Here is a 20861-nt window from a genome sequence, read left to right as displayed (position 1 = left end):
TTTGTAAACGATTATGATGTTCAGCCCAGAGTAAAAACGAGGTAAGTTCATCCTGAAAACCATTTCTGTTTATTCTTATGATGGAATTTTCAAAATAAAAGCATATTGGATGAATCCAGGCACCTCTTGAGGTTCTACTTAGGACATTATTTCTTCAGCGTCTTCCTGTTTGGTGTTTTCATTTCATTTTTGCATTTAATATTTGTGTTTTAAGTAAAGTTTCATGCTGAAAATTGCCACAGCATTCTTTAATTAGCTCTCTGATCTCTGGCTTGAGCAGCACATTGCCGCTGTAAGTATCACATCTTAAAAAGTTTTATTAGTCTGACCACAAAATGCAGGAAGTAGATGCACAGAAAAGTTCCACATTAGTATGTTGTACACAAATAGGACTTGTATCTCTGTTGGTTTTTATTTCAAAATACTTCCTTTTTTTGTCTGCATGGGTTTCTTTATATTCTGGCAGGAATCATTAGTTGCCGTCTTTTGTTAGACCACTGATTAAACTCCCTCTTTCACATTCAGAGCTCAGAGGAATTTGGATGAAGATGTCAAACTTCGTTTTGTGCTGGCTAATGTTGAGTCAGCACACACAGGAAGCGTGCCTTTGTGCGCAGCCAGATGGTGATCGTAATGAGGTGTTTATGACCGATTTTTTTTTTTTTTTTTTTTGTGGTGGTGGAGTCAGTCGGGTGTCGGGCGTAAGAGGCAGCAGATGCTCTGTGCCTTTTCCCTGATTTATCAAACAAATTATGAACATCTTATGGAGTCAAACACCAAACAGACAAGCTACAAGCCACTCTGTGCCCGTTGTTTCATTTTCCATCTTATTTATATGGCGCCAACTTTCAACAGACGTCCTTTGGGGGCCCTTTTTTTTCCCCTATTCAAACAAATTTAATTCAGTTCCAGATATTTAAAGCCCAATTCTGTCCAATTTAAAGACAATCAACCCAATATAGTATATATTTTTAATTTAGAAGAGACCAGTTTGTAAAATGTAACCAATAAAAGACATGATGGTGCACAGAAATAAGCCAGAAATCGCGCTCTTTCTGCGAACAGGTACAGTAAAAAAAAAGTTCTGTAAAGTTGGAAAAACAAGTATATTTCAGTTTTAGTCGTAACATCTGGACATTTTGTCTTTTCGGCCTGTTTTATATTTTTATTGCTGCTTTGCTGAACAGAAACTTTCAGTTCATTTAAGCATAAAACCCACCGCAGCCAGCCAGCTTTAATAAGCGCTGATTAATTACAGCTCTCTCTGTTCGCATCTGCATCGTTCAGACTGCCGAAGAGTCCAACACACCTGTCTGTTTACTAACCACCGAGGTGGTTTTTCTGATGAAGCTTTTCTCTTCAGTGTAGCTGACAGAAATTAATAATTCAGCGCTGTCTTGTTAATAATCGGACTTTGGTTTTTGGAGAATCTGTGTAATCTCGTGTGTGCAGGCGTACCTGTTAGAACCTTTGGCTCTTTTTCTATTTGCATACCTGGAAGTGTATTTTTATGCACGTTGGTGAACAGATTAAAGCCACTTATTTCTAAGTGGTGCAGTCATTTAGTTTTCAAGTACGTGCAACACTTTTTGCTCCAAATTATTATTATAATTGTGAATGCTGGGCCTTGGGCTCAAGTGGGATTCTGTTTGTTTGAAAGAATCAGGGTGCTTGCCCCACCCCTCTGGTCCCTCTGAGACATCCAAGTTACTACCAAAAGGGCACATAATTAAAATGAGGGGAAAATTAGCATTTTATTTCACTGGGGTAAGACAACCGAGAGGCGTTTTGAATTTAATGAAATAAAAAAAGAGAAAAACTTCAAGGATTTTTTTCTTTTTGGTCTGCTGTGTATAGATGAGGAGTATTAACACAACTTGCTGTTTGTTCTTTTCACTGCTTTAAATTTAAGTTGTACCGTTTCTGACCATTCGTTTTCAGGTATTTGACCGGCTGCCGTCCGTTAAGAAAATCCGTTTAAATGAATTGAAAGACTGAGTTTGTCTCACAGTCCAGACTGTAATGGCGAAGCGCCAGTCTGCACCTGGAATCTGTATTTGTTTGCATTCGTAATGTCATGTCCAAACATTAAATCCTCTTCAGAGACGATGTATCCCCATGTGGGCGGCTGATAAGAGCGATGAAAGATGATTCAGAGGGCATCCACTCTACGATACGTATGGCTTCCCTGCAGCTTCTACATTTGCTGCTGACAGCGCTGATGTGTGGAATACTAAAACACTTCAGCTTTTATCAGCGTCTCCATGCTGCTGGGAGCTGCATATCTCGAGCGCTGATGGCTCTCTTAGTGTCTGACTCTCTGCGGCCGACTTGGCACCCGGCGCACCCGGGCTCCTCCGTACATTTGTGCGTTTTTAGGACGGAGCGGCTCAAGTGGCGCCTGAAAGCGGTTGGAGCTTTGTTGAATGTGGGGTTTTAATGATTAAAAAAAAAAAATGTAAGAGGTGTGTGTTTGTATAGGGTGTTTAATGGAGGGAGGTCTGATGCTCCCAGGGCACTGCTTTGTCCGTCAGCAGCCGTTTCCCCCTGTTTCCATAGCAACCCCTGTCCAATTGCGTTGCGCTGCTCGGGCTCTGTCGTGGTAAAATGGAGCCGCGCTCTCTGCACGGCTCGTGTTTCGGTCTGCGTGTGCAGAAGCTTCCATCAGAGACTCCGTCTTGTAAGGCTGCCTGTTGTCTCTTCATCGAACCGTCTGCGCTTCGAGCTTCTTCTCCTCTTCCTCCTCCTCCTCCTCCCCCTCCTCCCCACAGGCGGATGAAAAAAGCCTTCATCTTTCTCTGCTCAGGACCTTGAAAAAAAAATCCCTCACTTATGTAGCGGCTTGCAGCCACTCACAGTACCCCTCCTCCTCTTCCTCTTCGTCTTCCCTCAACCCTCCTGCTACAGCTGAACCTCGCTCCCTCTCTCTAACACACACACACACACACACACACACACACCTATATTTATCATGTGATCCAATTGCTGCATCACCATTGGTGTCTCTGATCGTGGCGTGTGTCCAATCAGTGCATAAGCTCAGAGATCAACATAAGTGAAGCAGAGCAGCTTGGCTGATGCTCTTAGAGTCACAGAGGGAGAGGGTGGAAGGCAAATGGAAAGGCGAGAACAAATATAATAGTAGATAGAGGAAGGGTAAAGTTTAATACAGGAGATGAACTGTTCTAAATAAATAAAATATGCTTATATAGTGAGTCAAGCTGGACAACTGCAGGAGCAAGACTGGAAAGGAGAGGAAAGCCAAAAAGGAGGTGGTGCACGCGCCGTGTTGACAGCCGAGTTTTCGCTTATTGTGGCTAAAGCTAGCTGTCCACGAGCAGCCAGACTGCTCGTCTGAGGAACCATCTGCTCCCTCCATCTTTCTGATAGTCCTCCGTCTCCCGTCGAGAGCCACGAAGTCATTATCTGGCAAAAGCACAAGGATAAGACAAAAGCCATTGTGGAGAGCATCAAACGCCACTTGAAACCATGGAGGTGACATGTAAGTATACCGAGAACAGCGACGGAGGGGGGCAAATAGAAAGCGAGAGGGAGAGACAGGGAGGTGGTACTGAAGGGGAGGAAGAGGACTGTTTGTGTTGTTGCCTGGATGCGGAGGAGGAGAGGGGAAGGAGGGAGGAGGATGGAGGGATGGAGAGGCAGAGTGGAGGATGGAGGGGAGGGGACAGATGGGGACGTGTAGGCTCGACGAGGAGAAAGCAGGTTAGTCCGAGATCCAGATTATATACGCTTAGTTGTGTGCTGGATTACACTTTCACCCTGTTTCTCTCTCAAACACACACACAGTTCACCTAACCTCCATCACACCACAAGCATCAATTGTATTTATCTGTACGTGTGTGTGTGTGTGAGAGAGACATGGGGGGGGTTGGGCCTTGTTATTGTGAATGGGATTACCCTACATCAGCAGCACCCACTGTTCGTCACCGGAGGAATTCTCTGCCACCGCCGCCGCTCGTCTGAACTCCACGCCGCCTCGCTCGGCTTCGGATGAGCTTCAAGCCGGCGTTTTAGCCACCGGGGTTTGACACCGGATCAGAGCGAGGTCAGCACCAGAGCGTAGAGCCAGCAGCAGCCTGTGAAACGCTGCCAGGACCCCGGCTTGTATTTTGTTTTGAGTAAAACGTAGCGTTAGCTTTTCGTCAAAGAGTTCTCACCCGTCAGATAACCTGGTGTGCAGTGATTGGAGCTGAAAAGAGCCAACTGTTGCTGCATTTTCTTCATCTATATAAAGTGATTTCTTAACTGGACAATTGTGGAAATATGCATGCATCATCACCCTCTCATGGATTATTAATATATATTCTTTCTCTTCCCCAATATCTTAATATCGCTATTTTAAATCTTTATATTTAGTCCTGTAAGACCTAACAGATTCTAAGAATGGTTTCATATGTGGGGGGCGACACTAACGAGCATCATCACCCTCTCACAGTCTGCTCCTTTCTGTTACAGCTGGACCTTTCCTCCCCACCAATGCTGTTTTATATAAAGTGTAGATTGAGTTGAGTTTAATCAACTGTTTCCACTTTTTCAGCTCATTATTCACTGTGGAGCTGCAGCCAGATGGTTGTTAGCCTAGCTTAGTATCAAGGCTTGAAACAGTCTGTGGCTTTACCAGCGTGCCAGACTTCTTCTTTTTTTTTTTATAAGGCAGGACCAGTGTTAACCGTGTGTCTTTGTATTGAAATCTATAAACAGATTTGTGCATGGGAGCATATTTATAGATTATGGTGTAATAATCAGATCCATTTGATCAGCCTTTCTTGTTTTTACATGATTCCACACTAATAAAAACCTATTTCTCCCCATCCACTTAAATCCACATGAAACATTACCAGATAAAGAAGCTGTGCATTTGCTTTTACTGCGAATGAATAATACTCTAGATGGAAAATGAAGCTCGGCCTCCAAAGAATGAACTCATGGTCGTCGTCTTTTGTTTATGAGTTTTCAATTAAAAGTGGCCTTCCGCAAGAGACCTTGAACCCGGTCCAGGTAGCACTTCAGCTAAACGAGCTGGGCACAGAATGAAAGCGAAGCCTTTTTAAATTTTTTTAATTTTAAATCCGTATTTCCATTTCTGACCCGAGGTGTTATATTGAGACGCAGATTATATGCTTTCTTGTACCGTTTTGAAGCGCGGTCTGTGCGAGGTGGGATTATTCAAATAGAAATCCTCAAAAGCTCGTCTGGCTGCAGCTGATGGGACCTCATCCACCCTCTGCAAGATATCACTACTTAGTAGCTACAAAAGAGCTGCTTTATTGAGATATTTTGAATGTGCTCTGAGTGTATGTGTACGTGAACTCTTGTTTAATAAAAGGAACGCAGGAATGCGGTGTCAGAAACACTAAAACGAGTACAGGTATGGAAAGTTTGGGGTTCTGGTTCCAGCGGATGGGAGCACTAAAACACATTTCCATATGTCGGTCCCTGCTTTGCATGAAACGGTACATGTATCATGACTCGGCCGCCCTGCACCTCCCCCACTCCTCCTCCTCCTCCTCCTGCGATCAGAGCCGCTCTTATTTTATTTCTTACCGGTTTTATTTATTTCTGTCTTTTTCTCGCTTCAGTTTCTTGCGGCTCCTTTTGTCTCGTGCTCGTTCCCCTCGTTATTCTTACCCCCCAACGCCCCATCCCACCCAAGTCCTGCGCCACCTCTATTGTTGAATTCAGACAGGCTATTTATATCGTTCCGCCTGGCTGCCTCACCTCCCACTCCCCTAACAAGGTTCGCTTTATTGTTTTTGCACACGTGCAAGCACTGTACGACCCGCTCGTGCACGCACTACGACTGATCTTTGACTTCTGCGTTTCTCATCGCAAGCGTGTATCAAATGAAAGACGTGTTTCTGTGCAGGGACTTCTTGTTTTTAATCTTTCAGTGCATAATTTTTTCATGAGCCTGTGTTTGCGTGTGTGTGCGCCTAAGGGGAAAGGTCTCTCTTGGCCCACTCGCGCTGAGAACACCAAAGCTCGGCTCACTAATCAGAGCCGGGAGATCATCCGTCATTAGCGTCAAACCATCAGAGCTGTGCACGCCGAGCTAATGTTTAGTTTTGTGGTGAACCGGGATAGTGATAACTTCTCATTAGAAATCAGAACGAGGAAGGACACGTACTCAAGCTTTTCTATTTCGCTCGTCCTCCTATGTGGTGATGTTGCTGTGTGGACAGGAATGTGTTGCTTTATTTGCTCCCTGCAGGACACTATGTTCTTTAGATTTCCTCCAAATAAAGAGTCTCGTATGGCAGGCGAGGGCTTCATCGCTTGTGTTAAATAATGATAGAGATTTGATTTATCACTGCTTAAATCAGTGATTAATTAGAAGCTCATTGTCTGTCTGAGAAGATGCATGTAAGGAGGGGGAGACCAGCAGATGTGGATTAATCTTTTTTTTTAAGCCACCTTTTTCTACCAGCTACAAATAACAAGGTTTAGCCCACACAGATGAAATATTGAAATTTTGTGCTTAATTTCTATTATGTAAGAGCAAATTTATTTTTATAATCTACAATTAACTAATTTCACTTGTTTCTTTCTTTTTGTTTGTTGGTTTTACTCAATAGAGTTATGGTTGGATCAGAACATAAAGCAACAGTTCAGATCTTTTTAAGTGGGGTTGTGTGGAAAGATTATCAACAAAACCTTTTATTTGAATGACCTCAGTTTGGAGAACGGTGGTTTTCTGTCATCTTAAAACTAGTCCAAGGCGATTCGTGCTGATTTATTTTATAAACTTTTACGTTGCCGTTAATTTTGCATTACATTAATATTTCCGCAGAAATCTATGTTGTTTGCTTCCACAGATGGTGTCAGAGGCAATAGCTGGAGCACTTTTGGTCCACCCTGGAGTACTTCCAGCAGGAATAGCATGATTTTTCTGCCAAAATAACCACGAAACACGAAATTAGTGGCAACGTAAAGGTTTATACAGCAACGCTTACCTGAACCACAGTAAAATTTCAGAGATTAGATTTGCTTTAAGAGGGCAAACAATCCACTTTTCGTCTTGGCCTCACTCAAAGTATCCATTAGCTTGTCAGTCTGGTCAGAATTGAACTCTTATTTCTTTAAACTAAAATCCTTTTCTCAGCAGAACCCCCTTTTTTAAAAGCTCCTTTTAAAGTTTTATTCATAATTGAAGTACTTCAGCATTAGACACATTTTCCTTCGCTGTTCTTGGTCAAAGGAGCCATCTGAAACTTGGACTTACTGCATTCCTTAAAACCCCTTCATGCATCATTAACAAGTTCACTTCTCTGTGCAGCTCCTTCCAAACCTGTCCCTCCTCCGTACAAAGCTTAACTTGCACTTTTTGCCTAAAAGCTCGATAACGGGTCTAAATGGAAGCTCTTTTTTTGAATTATTCATGAAGAAATTGTTTCGTTTTAGTTTTCCGAACAACATTACTTTGAATACTCTGCTAATGATGCATGAAGTCATAGTCAATAACCTCATCTCCAGTCCTTGAATATTTGCTTAATCACAACCAATTTAATCACCTCCCTGGAGCAATTATTGCATATTTTACTTATTTATGTAACATAATAAAAACACTGATTACTGCAATGTTGCACACAAACCAAGGTCAGCATTTGGCTTTTTGTTGGTGTCTCTTCAGTGACTTTCCTCCCTGATCCTCCATATGGGCTGTGCTGCACCTCATGTGGAGCTGTTTTTTTTTTTTGAAAAACAGCTCCTCTGACAGTTTCTCGGCACGCAGCTCTGAACGTCTAAATATGGCAACAGCCACCAGCGAAAGCCGGTGTCAACCCCACATCACTTATGTTGTAAGGGGGAAAAAAAGAATCAATGTTCTGAGGTCTAATGGGATGTCTATTAAACATGACGTCTATTGTAGATGAAGAAGCTACAGTCGAGAAATTATCATTAGCTGACCCGTAGTGCATACATAATCTGATTTTATGTCTTTATAAGAAGACCCATTTGCAATATTTGCAGTAAAATCTGCACATTTATATTATGTAGAACTATTGCCTATAGTGTGTTTGGTGCAGCTCTCTATAGTGCTGTCAGATAGGTGCATAAGCCTTTCACTAAAAGAGAAAAGAGTAGCTTTTCAGAGCACTTTAAGTTGCATCTACCTATTACGGCAACACTTTTATTGAAATATCCAGCCTCGGTGACGACTCGCAAGCAACAGGGGGTAGATGCATAATTGAAATTTTAATGGATGGGAGTTTTTCTGCCCCTATGACGCGATGACAGCGTCTTTTTTGAGACGAACGCGCTGCTAATGGAGTCGAACTGGGGTTGCAGCGTCCCCGTCTGCCTCCAGAAGACGACGACTCGTATCCAAGCAGGTACAAGTCGTCGTTCACGCGCTCCAATACACGCCCAAGTAGTTCGAACAGTATTAAAATCGCTTAACATCGATTTTTTTTTTCTCCTCCCCCCCTCCCCCCGCTTAGTGATTCCTGTCATCCTTACAGGCTGTGACACCCTGTCAGTGCACACCCCGTGTCACCGACTCAAAGATATCTCGTATGACAGCAGAGGATGTGCGGTTTAGAGCCGCTTCAGCTCAAACTGAACGTATTCGAAGCCCCAAGAGGGAATCTGTCTGCAGGAGTGAGAAAGAGCAAAAATTAGTAAATTAGTGCGACTAATATGACCAGAAATCAGCAGCAAACAGTGCCTGCGAAAAATCATTTCACTGTTGGTAAAATCGCATTCCAATTATTGGTGCTAATTTCTTATGTCAAAATAAAGCCATGATTTATGTTTTTACTGTAAGCTGCGTTTTTTATAGTCCTTTTAGTGGCAGATGATTATAAGTTGAACTTGGTGCACAAAGTGTGTTTCCTGGGTTCTCTTTAATTTTTTTTTTTTTAAATATACAATAAAAATGAATATGCAGCATCTCCGCTGAAGCATGCCTGGTCTTTGTGGTTTTGTACGTGCACAAACCTGCGTGTCTTGTCTCCAGTAACAGTTCAATTATCACCATGTGAGATTGACATTTTGATTGCTTTCAGCGAGTTATCAGGAAAGTCATTACTCTGTGATTATGGCCTCGTTATTCGCTCACCAAAGTGTCTCAGATTTATTTTCCCCGCACAAGCTTGAGTGGCAGGTTTGCGTTTGACTGGCAGCTGGGAAGTGATGTCATCAGCGTCCTCTTTGGTAAAAAGAAACTGAGCGGCGAAGGCATTCCATTGGTCGGAGGACGGAGGATGTCATTTGTTACGGAAGTTGTCGATGATTAAAGGCGGAGCAGCTTCAGGAGAGAGGACCGTCCCGCTCGAGGACGAGCTGAAAGGCACAAAGACGTGATGGACGAGTCCGCGCCCACCTCTCCATTACATCTGCTTGACTTTTGGGGCAGCGTATAATTACTTTTGCTGACACTTGCCCGGGGATTTAACTTCTCCTTTGGAAGCTACAAGAAAGAGTGATTGCCTCTGGTGTGCAGAATAGATAAAGAACTGTGATGGACTGTACGAAAGAAGACGGAACAAAAGGTGAAAAGGATAAACCAATCAATCTTGGATCGGAAAAATCTGACCAAACATTAAAAATGAGCTGCTAAAAGTGAGCCCAAGTTTATGAGAACGAGCGAAACCCCAAAAGTTTCTTCCCGCTCTGACGTCGCCTCACCTCTGTCAAGGTGCTCTCGGATGAGAGGATGAATGAAAATATTCACATTTACCCCTCGTGTCCCCTCACCATGTGTTCGTATTAAATGTGATGAATATTCTCGTTGTTAATTAGCATGGGAGTGAGCAGCCACATGGGCGTGCAGAGCCGTTTTCCTGCCGGAGACACGGCTGCAAACAAGGCATATTAATGAATGTTCTCCAGGGAGGACACTGCTGAGGCTCCAGGTTCCACAGTCTGCTGCAAACGGCTTTAAAGAAAGGCAGCTTTCTTCGTTTCAGGCAGCCTGCCATGTGCCTGCAACTCCATCGTCGTCTTGTTTCCTATTTGTTATTTCTTTGCACTTTTCTTCACAGTCAGATGTTCCGTCCAGGCCCAATGATGCACCGTTCATAATCTAAACCAGGGGTCTCCAATCCTGGTCTTGGAGGGCCACCATCCTGCATGTTTTACTTGTTTCTCTGCTTCAACACACCTGGTTGGAACAATGGGTGATTAACAGGCTTCTGCAGAACATGAAGAGGTGATTTAACCACTGAATCAGGTGTGTTGGAGCAGGGAAACAAGGAAAACCTGCAGGATTGTGGCCCTCCAGGACCAGGATTGGAGACCCCTGATCTAAACAGGCAAAATCTATCAGTCTTCTAGCAAATGATTGGTATTAAAGTCTGTGTGTGTGAAATCATGATGTGCCATGCTACTAAGTTCTGATTAAAAGCTGAAAAGTTGGGAATCCTGAGGTGGTTTCATCCTCTGGGCTGCGTGTTTTCAGCTCAGTGTTGTAAAGCACTTTGAGTTGCCTTGTGCTGAAAAGTGCTATATAAATAAATGTACCTACCTACCTACCTACCTCAGTCCGTCTGGTTGTGAATCTGCCGGAAGCTTTGGACTGATTTTACATTTTAGGCTGAACGCAGTGCCGCCGCTGCACAGCAACACCCCGACAGTGGTGCTAAAATGACTCTCCTGGCAATGGAAATATAAATTAGAATTTGAAATGGACACAAACTGCGGCGTACACTGCACATGTCTCATTTTAGACTCTTGTTCCTGACGTTCTTATCCCTGGCTCGGTCAGGCTGGTGAGCGTCCAGAGGTTCTCAAGTTGATGAGTAATCGCCTTGCAGTGAAAACAAACAGTGAGAGCAGTATTACATAAGACCCGGTCTGGGGTCTCTTTCTGGGTTTTTGCCTCGTTTTTAAAAACCTGAAGAGCCCAGATGAAACTGAAAAGCGCAATTCAACAGAGCATAACATTTATCCATTAAATCCATACAAATCTTCACTTTTCTTTAATGAATATCTGAGCACAAACACTACACATAATCCTATTGGCTGGGATTGTTTTCCATGTCAAAAACAGCTGGGATTTTGCAAGATGTTTGCAAAAAGCTTGGAAGTGCACGAGTGTCTTGAAGCATCAGAGCGAGCAGAGATGATCCAGAATACAACGGAGCCAATTCAGAAGAGAACAAAAGAAGAAAAAAAGAATCTGTTTATTTCTCCGTCTGTCTGTCACCTGAGTACATTTTGTTCCAGTGAATGAGCCTTCTGCAGGCACTTGATCCAAAATTAGGGCTGCTTGTCACATCTGCCTTCACATCATCTGCTGCATGTGGAGCAGCTAAGCTCGGCGAAAACGGTGTTGTTGTTTTCTGAAGTCGGATAGTACACTTGGCTTCCCAGCAGGATTTACAGACTCACTTCAGCCGTTTTCAGTCATTCATCGGGAAACCTTCCCCAAGATCATGTTCCGCACATTAATTCTAAATACTCTGTCAAGTCCCCTTTTTTTTTTTTTTTTTTTTTTGGGTTTCTGCATGAATGCTTTCAAGAACAAAACTAAAAGCATGCTTTTGGATTAGATTATTGTTCGAAATTGTAATTATGCAGAATGCAAATCACTTGTCAGAGCTCAAAGCTAAATGGAAGCAGCTGTCACTGAATGTTTCAGCTTCGATCTCATGCAGGTTTGAGTGTAAGAGAATGAAGAGGCTTTTAGGGGAGATGGGGGGAATGAGTTTAATAAATGTTAAAATCACCGTGGTCCTGTCAAGTAGCTAAAACTGTCATCTGCTCAAACTGTACGTTTAAATGAGTTTAAGAAGTTCTTGTTCAGTTTTAATGGACACTTTCTGAACTGTAGCTGTGATGTTTTTGTCATGGTTTTAACATCCATTGTCTCTGAGAACAGAGGGGATGTTTTTAAGTAACAGAACTGAAACACAGTGGGTTTTTTTTATTTTTTTATAAAGCTTTCTGGAACAAAAAGCTGTGTACAGAATGTCAGGGGACAAAGAAACACCACTCTCTTTTTAATTTGAGGGTTTTATGAATCTGGACGTAATAAAAATCGTTTGGTCCTCACCAGGTTCTGAAATTATACAGATCTAACTTCGAGTGGACAAAAACACACGACAGATTACACCATGTCAGCAGGTGTGTGTTAACACGATGCCAAGCAGGAAAGACATCAGCAATGATCTTTAAAGAAGCAGTTGTTGCTGCCTGGCAATCGGGGAAGGGTCAAAGGTCATTTCCAAACAGTTTGGAGTCCAACATTCCACCGTGAGAACGATTGTTCACAAGTGACAAACATTAAAGATGGCTGCCGGTCTCAACAGGAGTGGACAACCCAGCGAATTCACCCCAAGGTCAGACCGTGCAAAGCTCCAGAGTCTCCATCTCAGAGTCTACAGGCCTCGGTTAGCAGATTAAAGGTCAAAGGTCAGGGAAGGACTGAACGGGCTTGTTTTGCCTCTTTCCTCTTAAAAGATTGTCACCTGTGTCTGAATGAAGCACAGAACAGATGGACGGATGAGGTATAGATGTTTACCCACAATGCACAGGGCCGTGTTTGAGTCACTGAGTCATTCATGAACTCCTCTGCAGACCAAAGTGTTTTAGAAACTAGAGTTAAACTGAGGACTGGAGACCCGTGACACTCGTTTAAACGCAGGAGAATTTTGCTCAAAGTGAAGCCAATCAAACCTTATCTGATCCGAGTTTAATACCTGAACATGTGATTGGGTTGATGCTGATGGCCTGCGTTGTATCTGAAAGACGAGTCGTAGGTAACTATTCGTGAGTCCACCTGCTGTCTGTCCTCTGGCCCCGTGGTGGTCTCACCGGGCCCCTCTGCTCTGCTCCACAGGTAATGCAGGTGGTGAGGGAGCAGATCATGCGAGCGCTCACTCTCAAGCCTAATTCTCTGGACCAGTTCAAGAGTCGCCTGCAGAACCTGAGCTACACAGAGATTCTGAAGATCCGCCAGTCCGAGAGGATGAATCAGGAAGACTTCCAGTCCCGCCCCATTCTGTGAGTCTTACTTTTCCTCTGTGCAAACGCCAAGAAATGACAAAAACCCCCTTCGCTCGCGCAGGCCGAGAAACGGCTCGGAGGAGCTCTTCAATCTTATTGAAGCGGTTCGTTTTCCAGCCTAACCTGCGAGGTCTTTCGACCCAAACGAGCGCAACACTTAATCTGCATCCACAAAAAAGAATCAAAGTGCCTAAATTACCTGTAATCATTTGTTGTTTTCCTTTTTTTTTTTTTGGATTTGTCAGCTAAAAGCCGGCGAGTGGCCTAAAGCAAGCCGCGGCAGATTTCCTCCGATGAATATTTTATGCATTCACTTCCAGTAGTCCGTGGATTGCTTTCTCACTATATATTCAATTAAAAACCCTCCAGCTCGTTTCACGCAGACAGATTACGGTGTTTAAATAAATGCAGATTTGAAACGAATGATTCTTCGTTCCTTTTGTTCTGCTGCGTCTGTATTTAAGGGCGGAGGCAGAACTACTGAGAAATAGTTGCAGAGAGAGAGATCTTGTCTCACTTTTAACAGTAATCAATGCTGAGCTAAGAGCTTATTGAATCCGTGTAGAGACTAAACCTGGGCAGACACTCAGTCCTAGTGGAGAAAAGGTAATAAAACCGAAAATAAACCCTGTAGGAAACGGTACTTTAAAAGCTGAGGCAACATATTTTAATTGCATATGATTTCAGTAATAAAATGTTATCACAGACTTGCTGTTGAAAAGCTTTAAATTATGCTCTAATCAAGGCAGTGGAATCACAAATTGGAGCTATAAGAAGGGATTTGGTAAAAAAAAAAAAAAAACTGTTTTATTCATTATGATTTGCTCCCGCTTTCTACATCCGGACTTAAGTCATTAAAACGATACGAGGAGGTTTTTAGAGGTTCAGATCAAAGTAACCAGTGCTGCTGTTTAAGTGCCTGAGAGTTTCCTCATTTGGATGAAAGAATGGATTTAAATTGAACCTAAACAGACCTAATATGAAGACAAAGTGATCTAAAACTCTTTGACGAAAGCACTCGGGCGCATGTGACCTCCGCTGCAGATTGTAGTAAAACAGCGTAGTCCTCATCGCACCGAGCCCCGTCTTTCCCACCAGCCGCTTCTTTTAAAAGACGTCTGAGCGAATGTTTTATCACGAGCTGACGTAACGTCTGGAATTACCAATTAGGCGAGCGAACGGGGAGACGATGAGCCTGAAGGAGAGGGGAGGGCGGGAAAAAAAAACAACAAAAAGAGAATCACTAAAAGATCTTTTTTTTTTTTGGAGAACTTTAAATTTTTGTTCTGGAAAGTTTGTTCAAAAGACAAGAAATCATGAAAATGAATTAAATCAGTTTTAATGATGAGAGGGAGTTGCGCAGCTCCAGGAGACGGTGTACATAATTCATGCCGACGAGTGCTGCGTGCGTTCGAGTCACCCCAACACGAGGACACATGAATTAATCAGGCCGACGCAGGCAGAGGCAGCGCGGTTCGCCTCGGATCGGCCCGACGGGGCGCAAGGAAGGCTTGTTTCTGTGCTCCAGCAGAACTCCCGTGTTTAGCGTTTCCTGATTACAGCCGCCGCGGAGGGGACGCTGTTAGCAAAACTTTGGGAGCTCTCTGAAGTCGGTAACGTGAGCGTGGTGTTCCGCAGGGAGCTGAGGGAAAAGATCCAGCCAGAGATCATGGAGCTGATCAAACAGCAGAGGCTCAACAGGCTGTGTGAGGGAACCTGCTTCAGGAAAATCAGCAGTCGCAGGAGACAAGGTGAGACACACACACACACACACAGTTCAAACTTTACATCAGCTGTGTTCACAGATGGTTTCCACACACACATTAAAGCTCCCAGAGACCTTCTGTTTTTTTGTCATCATTTATTCCCTTTTCTTTAAGAAAAACAAAAACCCCCACACGACACGTTTCATCAGCGGGGGAACCTTTGAAGCTCCGGACCGCTTTGAGCCGGCTTCTCATGACGACTCGCTCCAGTTTTCTGACTCGCGGAGCGTTTGAGAGCCGACACGACGAGCGGCGACGTTCTTCTAAAGCGGCGCGCTTCTTTCCGTCTAAAAGTGCACCTACACACACGCGCGCGCGCGGTGTTCCTGCTCCGTTCGTCCTCACCTTCACGCACATGCAGAGGCGAGCAAAAACGGATGAAAACCAAAAGCCCTTTAAGCTGGTGTTCCCAAAAAGTCTGTGCTCTGATAATAGATGATCCCTGTTTGTAGCGATGCTAGCAGCACCGGGTTTGTCACCATAAATCAGCCTGGAAATCAGCTGTTTATTCCTTCTTCATGGCAACAAATATCACACCGTTTTATTTCCACGGACCTGAATATTATTAACAGATTCAGTTCTTTGTTTAACGTTTACAAATCACAACGTGACTCTGAGACGTTTTTCCCCTGAACGTAACAACATGATCTCTGTTTGAGTTATTTATTTAATCACCGTTTCTCCTCTGGGGCACAATGGAGCAAGGAGGAGGAAGAGTAAAAGTCCTGAATCCAGCCGTCAGCTCATGTTGACGCTCATTCAAATCATCCCGCCTCCGTCACGCTCGTCGTCACAGGAAGAAAGTTGGGCCAAGCGCAGAACAATAAGCAGTTTTAGCAGCAGTTTTATTATTGAGCCTGAATAATCCTCTGCTCCTCCGTCACAGAGAGTTTCATCTGCCCGAGATCTGATCACTTGTCATCCGATGCCCTGCAGCTCCTGCTCTTTCCAATAAGCCGAATCAAACTGGATGTCGTCTTCTTCTTCTTCTTTTTTCCCCCTCTCTCTCTCTGAGTCAGTGTAATTTGGCGTTTTACAGCCTAATTATGATATGCCTTGGCAGCTGTCATCCGGGTGTTTTCAGAGGGAGATTACAGACGCACAAAAACTGAGACGAAACATAAAAGCTTTGGGAGGAGGGATTTCAAGTGTGTTCAGATGGAAACCAGTAGCCGGATTTAGAATCTGATCATTTTCTCTGCTTGTGACGGGTTTGATTTATTCAGGCTTTTGTGCGTCTATCCTGTTGTGTTTGGGCTAATAATTTAGAAATCCTGAAAAAAAAATTTTCTTATCTGCAGAAATACAGCAACACAGATACTAGGCAGTAAAATTCACAAGTCAGATCCACTTATAGTAGACAGAGCAATCAATGTGCCTGGAGATCTGAAGTTCCAGTTTAGCCCCCAGAGCTCCTGATTAACCTTCATGCACTCCTCACTCCTCACAAGTCATCAGTTGCATCACATTTTTATGAACAAACAGTGGATTAGTTCTTGCAGCCTGATTAGTCTCAGTCTGCCTGCTGCAGAGAGCATCGGCTGTGGCTGCTGTTGTTTTTAAGGTCGCTTCTTGATCTGTTTGTCCCTGACTTTTTTTTTTTTTTTTTTTTAACACGCCCTTTATGAAGCTCCCGCCTCGTCATCTGCTCCTCTGACTCGAATCTTGTTTCCCCCCCTGCTGCCTGCGCACATCTGTCCTTCCTCCCCTCTCTGAGTCTTTGTTCCTCTCGGCTCAGTATGCATTAAAACGAGACGAGGTTAAGTTCTCTGCAAGGGGAAAAAAAAAGAGAGAGATTTTGCCTTGAACAGGAGGGAATGCAGTCTTATGGCAACCTTGATGCTCAGTTAATGAAAACACGAGGGGTGCCAGTGAGAACATTGTTGTTGTTTTTTTTTCTTTTCTTGTTTTCTGCACAACGTTCAGAAAAACTTTTACATATTCGTCTTCTGACCCTTCTGCAGCGTCTCGCTTGTCTTTTAACAGGAATAATCCTCCATCCTCGTGCAGGGAGCACCACACAGACATTAAATATTAACGTAGCTGACTGCCTTGCCGGTGAATTCTGCCTCCACTTTCCGCGCCGCTCATTAAAAAAAATGCTCGTCTTTAAAAGCTTCTGCTTTTGCCGTTAAACGAGGGGAGGAAGTGCTGCTTGTCGGACCCTCTGCAGGTTGCGCCTCGGTGAGGTGGATGCAGCAAATCTGATCCGATTCTGTTGAATCTCATCTATCGCGTCTGGTTGCTGAATCATTTACAGCTTTCTGAAGCCAAAGGAGGGACCATATGGTTGGCGTGCAGACACACAGATTGGTCACAACCTATTGGTTGAACTGAACAGTCGACGGCGCCTCCTTACATCGCAGTCACCAAACAGGAGCCGTCTGCCTGCTCCCCGCGAACCGGCGCCGGTCTGCACCTGTCGGAGGTTTGGATCGAGCAGATTCCTCCCAAACCTCCCCGGTTTGTGTCTGAATGCTGCCATCTTTAAATAACAAAACAAAAACAAGAAGCTGGAAGATGACAGCAACTGTAAATCTTGCCTGAATCCAGTAAAATCCACAAAAAACAAACGCACATCTGTAAAATAACAAAATGTGCCATAATACTCCTAAAATGCATTAAATCTCATCAGCAAGGGTGTCAAGGCAGCCGCTGCCCAAAACTCCAACCTAACTTTGTAACAATTTAAGTTGAGACAACATGATCTGCACCAAGAAGAGCTGTAGGAGTCAGAAGAGTCTGTTTGCAGAAGAGCTGACGACTTTTAGACGGCTCCAAAGTTAGAGCGACATCAGCAGCTGTCAGCTGAATATACCATGGTTAAAATCTCCAAAAAATCATAAAACTGAGGAAAAGAAATGTAAAAGAAGTCAAAATGCCAGTTCAGTCATTTAAAATCCAACTTTTTGAGACTCGTTTAAACTCCACAGAGGGTTGGGTTTTATCTATTTCACCAAAATCCCATAAATCTCATTTTGCAGATTTTATCTACCTACTGCTACCAAAAGTCAGAGCTCACCATTCCTAATCCAGCCGTAGGTTTTGTTGTGTAATTTGCATGTTTTGTTTCAAAGCTTAGCAACAAGACTGGCACCCAAAGTAACATTAGTGTACAGAAGCGTAGTGTTCGCCCATTGGACTCAAACGGATCGTGACAGCAGACAGTGAGGATGAAGGAAAAGAGTCTCAGAGACGTCTGAGTCTCCTCAGGAGTCAGGAAGGGTTGAGCAGAAGGACAGGTGAGCAGAAGTCGGCGTGACTGAAATATAAACAAGTTTTTAAAGAACCCGGGTCGGACCGAGGGGCTTGAAGAGAAGCACACGAGCAGGGCGCTAGCTAATTCAAAGTAGTGACATCAAAGGTAAAAGCGAGACGAGTCCGACCGCGTGGGAAAATGGAGGCGACGGAGAGCAGCAGGAAGAAAAGCCCAATCCCCCAGGGAACGCCAGGAGGACCGAAGGAAGCGATCTCCCTTAATGAACTCATGCAGACGATTCCGTTTATTAACTTGAGAATCTCAGGACCAGCATCTGTGCTTAAAGTGTCGCCTCACAAGTGGGAATTTAATAAAAATATCTTTAGCTACTTTCTATTTTTGTTGCTTGAATTGTGTAATGTGAAATAAATAGATTTCAGCTACAGTAAAAATACTTGTCAAATGTTTAAATCTGCGTTTTGACTTAAAATCTGAATGTTTCTGCTCCAAATCTCTAAACTTTTTAAATTAAGGTTGTTGGTTTTTTTTTTTGGTAAATAGTAAAAAATTTAAATGGAAACAGGTTGAAACACTAAAGACGTTCATTTACTCTTCATAAAGTTTTAATCTTGTAGCCATAAAGAGGCCTTTTTAGATCATGTTTCTGTTTGGAACTCGACACACATTTGTTATTAGTTCTTTTAGGTTTAAATGCTGCTTTTTTGTCTTTTATCAGTCCGGGTTTGGCCCTTTCTGGTCCCGACCCGTGTGTTTACAGCATGTTTTTGTTGAGCAACTGCAGACATGCAGAAACCCGGCTGTCTGTCTGTTTCGCCTCCCGTCACGATCCCTCCCTCGCGGAGAGCGTCGTGGGCCCATCTGTGGATTTTCCTCAAGGCTGCTAATTTTCTGTCCTGTCGATGACTCATGCGAATCCGTCCCCACATGGTGTCTTTTTGCCAGCCACCGCTTCTTTCATAACTCCTCTAAATCTGTCTCTCACTCCCTGCCGTCCTGCTTGTTTTATTTTTTTTCCTTCCCTTCTGTGGTGTGTTGCAGATAAGTTTTGGTACTGCCGCCTGTCCCCGAATCATAAAGTCCTGCACTACGGAGATCTGGAAGAGAGCCCTCAGGGCGAGGTCCCCCACGACTCTTTACAGGACAAACGTGAGCGCAACCTTTTCATTACTGCTGCTTTTTAACTGTGCAGTCAGCGTTTTCACAGGATTTCCTGCCGCTTGCAGTGGAAGTTATTTATTTAGAGACGCACTTCCTGCAAAATAAATGTAGAAATGAACATCAGCCTCACTGAAGTTTTAATTATCTGGATTAACGAGGGACCCATCTGGGCTGACACAGTTTTCAGAGGGTTGTTGTTGTTGTTGTGAAGTCACGTCTGTCCTCTCTGCAGTGCCTGTAGCTGATATCAAAGCTGTTATCACTGGCAAAGACTGTCCTCACATGAAGGAGAAGGGAGCCCTCAAGCAAAACAAGGTGTGTTTCGGTGCGCGGGCGCGCTGGTGTGCACGTGCAAGCTCGTGGGTGGGTGGGGGGGGNGTGTATATTCAGGCGAGAGATGGTGTTTTTTTTTTTTTTTTCTTTTTCTGTGTGTAAGAGTTGCATAACGTCATGTCAGTTACATAAATCTTGCTCTGGGAGATAACTCGGTAACTCCCGTCTTGGCTCTGTGCGCAGAGGGAAGCAGCGTGTTTATCAGCCGCGTTTTGTTCAAATAAATTACTCAGCGGGCGCTGCCTGCGTCTGGGCGTTCCTTTGTCGGTCTGTTAGCAAAATATTTAATAAACCGGAGCACGGATTTTAATGACCCAATCAGAAAGACGTCCATGGATGCACGTCTGAGGCGCAGTAGATGAACCCGATTCAAGACAGCTGACTTTAACAAACATAAAAATGGTGATAACTCGGTCAGTTTTATGGATATTGAGCTCAAATTGGTGGTGGTTGTAGCTGAGAGTCATCACCAGCACATACTCTGAGCTCTAACGGATGAGATGGATCGAACTGAACAATATTTTCATGATTTGACCCAAACAGCTTTAACTCTCAGCATAAATTAATCTTAGTTTAAAACTCTGGCGGGCGATATGCATTCCTTTAGGGACCGCTGGGTCTTTAATTCATTCCTGTTTTTAACCTAAACCATGGCCGTTCACTTTGTAGTCGAGATGAAAAAGATCTCCTGTCTGCATTTAAATGCGTTATTCTGCGTTTTTCCTCCCCGAGCCTCGGCCCCCAACCGGAGCCCACCTCCCTCCTGCTCTGTCTGAAAGAGTGACCCTGCTGTGGGGCTGTGGGCTTTCTGCTGCGCCTGTCCCAGCCTCGTGAGGGAGAACACGATCACATTCCATTATTCGCAGCCTCATAATCACATCTGCAGGTTTCAGAGCGGAGCTGCTGTGTGGGACTTCGAGACGAGAGGAGGGAAAAGGATGAGCCGTTTTCGGCTGCGTCCCAAATTATTACAAACAAATGCAAGGCCAGCTAAGTTACTTTCAGGGTAATCCCATTACAATTCTTACGCTTCATATACTGTATTTATAAAAAACAAAAAAACGGGCCCATCTCATTAACTCCCATTTTTTATTTCCTGACGCCGTCACCTCAGAAGCAGGTGCAGCTTTGTGTGGTTATATTAAAGCGCAGCTGAGAGAAAATTAAATTAACCAGCACTTCATTTACACTGAAGTGAAAGCAGAGCAGCAGCTGCAGGGAAAAAAAAGGGGGGGGAAAGCTGCACTTTATTAATGTTGTACGGAAAGCAGAAACAAATGAGCACATTGACTAATGTGATGCACAAAAACAAAGAGCAGAACTTTGTCTGAGCGCAGAAACGTGAACAAACTTGCAAAGTTGCTGAAAGAACAGTGAGTTTTTTATGGAAGCAGCTAAAAACGGCATAATGT

General features: G+C 43.9%; 1 protein-coding gene across 3 annotated transcripts in view; it reads left to right on the top strand.

Annotated features, from left to right (window-relative positions):
* Window positions 1-20861, top strand: part of elmo1 (engulfment and cell motility 1 (ced-12 homolog, C. elegans)) — an 88392-nt gene that overhangs the window by 65986 nt on the left and 1545 nt on the right. For 2 of the 3 annotated variants that reach the window (XM_017424409.3, XM_037975803.1), the window contains exons 17-20: window positions 12806-12969; window positions 14611-14723; window positions 18997-19104; window positions 19349-19431. In XM_017424409.3, coding sequence (XP_017279898.1) covers window positions 12806-12969; window positions 14611-14723; window positions 18997-19104; window positions 19349-19431 — 468 coding nt within the window. Of the gene's footprint in view, window positions 1-3081; window positions 3503-12805; window positions 12970-14610; window positions 14724-18996; window positions 19105-19348; window positions 19432-20861 lie in introns of those variants that run through there. The other variant, XM_017424424.3, reaches the window with a different exon arrangement.

Source organism: Kryptolebias marmoratus, linkage group LG5 (genome assembly GCF_001649575.2).
Source record: "Kryptolebias marmoratus isolate JLee-2015 linkage group LG5, ASM164957v2, whole genome shotgun sequence".
NCBI lineage: Eukaryota > Metazoa > Chordata > Actinopteri > Cyprinodontiformes > Rivulidae > Kryptolebias > Kryptolebias marmoratus.
Note: the sequence above shows the minus strand (reverse complement) of the source record. Positions and strands in the feature narration are given on the sequence as shown.